At 24.1% G+C, this 1,986-nt stretch overlaps 4 protein-coding genes across 4 annotated transcripts in view, besides 3 other annotated features; 3 read left to right on the forward strand and 1 right to left on the reverse strand.

Annotated features, from left to right (window-relative positions):
* The window catches only part of EDI_039380 (uncharacterized protein), a gene marked incomplete at both ends in the record, with an annotated part of 578 nt that extends 194 nt beyond the window's left edge, over nt 1-384 (forward strand). Inside the window, 2 exons of the mRNA XM_001733492.1 lie at nt 1-106; nt 157-384. The exon at nt 1-106 is cut by the window's left edge and continues 194 nt beyond it. Coding sequence (XP_001733544.1) covers nt 1-106; nt 157-384 — 334 coding nt within the window. The remainder of the gene's footprint in view (nt 107-156) is intronic.
* A 61-nt stretch (nt 385-445) lies between these two features.
* EDI_039490 (uncharacterized protein) lies at nt 446-850 on the forward strand (the record flags this gene model as incomplete). The annotated part of the gene is made up of 2 exons (XM_001741037.1): nt 446-490; nt 548-850. The coding sequence occupies 2 exons, from the start codon at nt 446-448 to the stop codon at nt 848-850; spliced, it is 348 nt and encodes a 115-aa protein (XP_001741089.1).
* Nucleotides 846-897: a sequence feature (AT_rich).
* EDI_039500 (uncharacterized protein) lies at nt 875-1,357 on the reverse strand (the record flags this gene model as incomplete). Its single annotated transcript, XM_001741038.1, has 1 exon — nt 875-1,357. One exon carries the CDS (start codon nt 1,355-1,357, stop codon nt 875-877), a length of 483 nt encoding a protein of 160 aa, XP_001741090.1.
* Nucleotides 1,358-1,403: 46 nt separating this feature from the next.
* Nucleotides 1,404-1,433: a sequence feature (AT_rich).
* Nucleotides 1,434-1,497: 64 nt separating this feature from the next.
* Nucleotides 1,498-1,527: a sequence feature (AT_rich).
* A 109-nt stretch (nt 1,528-1,636) lies between these two features.
* Nucleotides 1,637-1,986, forward strand: part of EDI_039510 (uncharacterized protein) — a gene marked incomplete at both ends in the record, with an annotated part of 1,873 nt that continues 1,523 nt past the window's right edge. The window contains 2 exons of the mRNA XM_001733493.1: nt 1,637-1,702; nt 1,749-1,986. The exon at nt 1,749-1,986 is cut by the window's right edge and continues 1,523 nt beyond it. Of these exons, the coding sequence (XP_001733545.1) occupies nt 1,637-1,702; nt 1,749-1,986 (304 nt within the window). The remainder of the gene's footprint in view (nt 1,703-1,748) is intronic.

Raw genomic sequence — 1,986 nt, forward strand, 5'->3', positions numbered from 1 at the left:
GTCATATACTCTTATTAAAACACAACAAACAATATTAAATTATTGGAATATAACAACATTAACAGATACAGAAGATATACCAATTAGTCAGTTAATAGAAGCTTCAGTTTGTTTAATACAATTACATGATTTAATAAAATGATTAATGTTATGTAGTTTAGGTGTTGTGGTTATGATTCTATTTCACCATCTAATTGTGCATGTAAAAATCCAATGTGTTTTGATGTATTATGCAAAACAAAATTTGAAGAATTAGTACAAACATGTAATATGACAATTTTTATCACACATGTCATTTGTGGGATAGTTGTAACAGCAACATTAATTTCAAGTATCTATTCATTGGTGAAAAAAGATAGACCAAAATATATTCAATTTCAATAATAATACTATAATTTACTATTTGTTATAGTTCATTAAACACTTAATACTTTTAATTCATTTCATGGAAGTATCACGAGAAGAACAACTCAAAAGTGAAACAGAAGAAGTTTGAAATTATTTTAATCAAATTTCAATATAACTAAAAGAAGTCTCATAAGATCAGGAATTAAGTAAATCAATGACTGCATTTCAAGAAATGCTTCGATTATTATCAGTTCATCCATTTGGAAATAAAGAAGAAATTTTAACAAAATCAAATGAATTTCTCTCAAAATTAGAAGCTGCAGAAAAGAAATTTGTTGAATTACAAAAAGTAATATATGAAGATATTGATGATGATGAAAATCAATTACCAATAACTCAACAACAACTCCAGTCAAAGATGACTGAGATATATTACTTTTTAGATGAATTAAAGAAAGTACAAAAAGAATTAAAAGAATTTAATGCCATAAAAGTGGAATAAATTTAATGTTATTTTATTATTTTTTTATTTAGTTAAATGTAATAATACACCAACAACTAATATTATTACATTGACAATAATTAGTCCCCATTTAAAATAAACTTCCCAATTTGATGGTTTTGTTGCTGATTTATCTTTAAGTTGATTAATTTGATTTTGTAATGAAATAATTTGATTATCTTTTTCTAGTAAACGGGTGTTCATTTGTTCTTCAAATTCTTGATGTTGTTTTTTATAAAATTCAGCGAGTTTAATTATATCATCTTTTCCTTTTAATAAAGAAAGGAAATGTTCCCATTCTTTTGTTTTTAGTTTATTTTCTAATTCTTTGTTTTTATTTTTTAATTCTTCGTACTCCTGTTTCAACTCCTCTACTGATTTTGATGAGTCTGCTTTCTTGTAACTGGTAAATAATTCAACTGCTTTTGTTCCAAAACCACCAGCAATTAATGTTACAATAATTTTTCCACTAGCAGAGATGAGTGGAGGTAGAATTTGTGATGCCATATCACTAGGAGTTGAATGAATTCAGAGTTATATTTTTTTAAACAGGAAATAAAAAATAAAATTATTAATTTAAAATGTTATGTTGTTTGATTTTTATTGTTTATTTCAAGTCAAAAGAATTATGCGAACTTACGTCAATCTTTTTTTTTATTAAAAATAAAGAATAAAAAGTGTAAAATACAGAAATCAATAGTATGTATATGGAATAGTTAATGGGTAAAATAACATGAACTATTTTTGTTTATTGATCTGAACTCAAAATTAAATATCTACTCATACATGGAAATTAATAAAAAGTTGAAAGAACATATTGTTTATATTAAAGGAAATATTCGTGATACTGTAGTAAGTTTATCTAATCAAAAAACAATATGGAAATACTTTTCAAAAGAAATGGTGTTTTTATCATAATACAAACATTAAATCTAATACTTCTGAATATTGTCCATTTGGTAAGTTAATTGGTAAGTTTAAAACATTAAGACAATTTTGCCAATTATGGAATATAATTTCAAATACTAAACATTGTTATGTCAACCATCAAATTCAAATATTTGTTAATGGTGTAATTCATGAATTTAATGAAGAAAATGTAGAAGGAGGAAAATTTACTGTTGAGATTGAAAAAG

Source organism: Entamoeba dispar, genomic scaffold (assembly GCF_000209125.1).
Source record: "Entamoeba dispar SAW760 scf_1105229463501 genomic scaffold, whole genome shotgun sequence".
Taxonomy (NCBI): Eukaryota; Evosea; order Mastigamoebida; family Endamoebidae; genus Entamoeba; species Entamoeba dispar.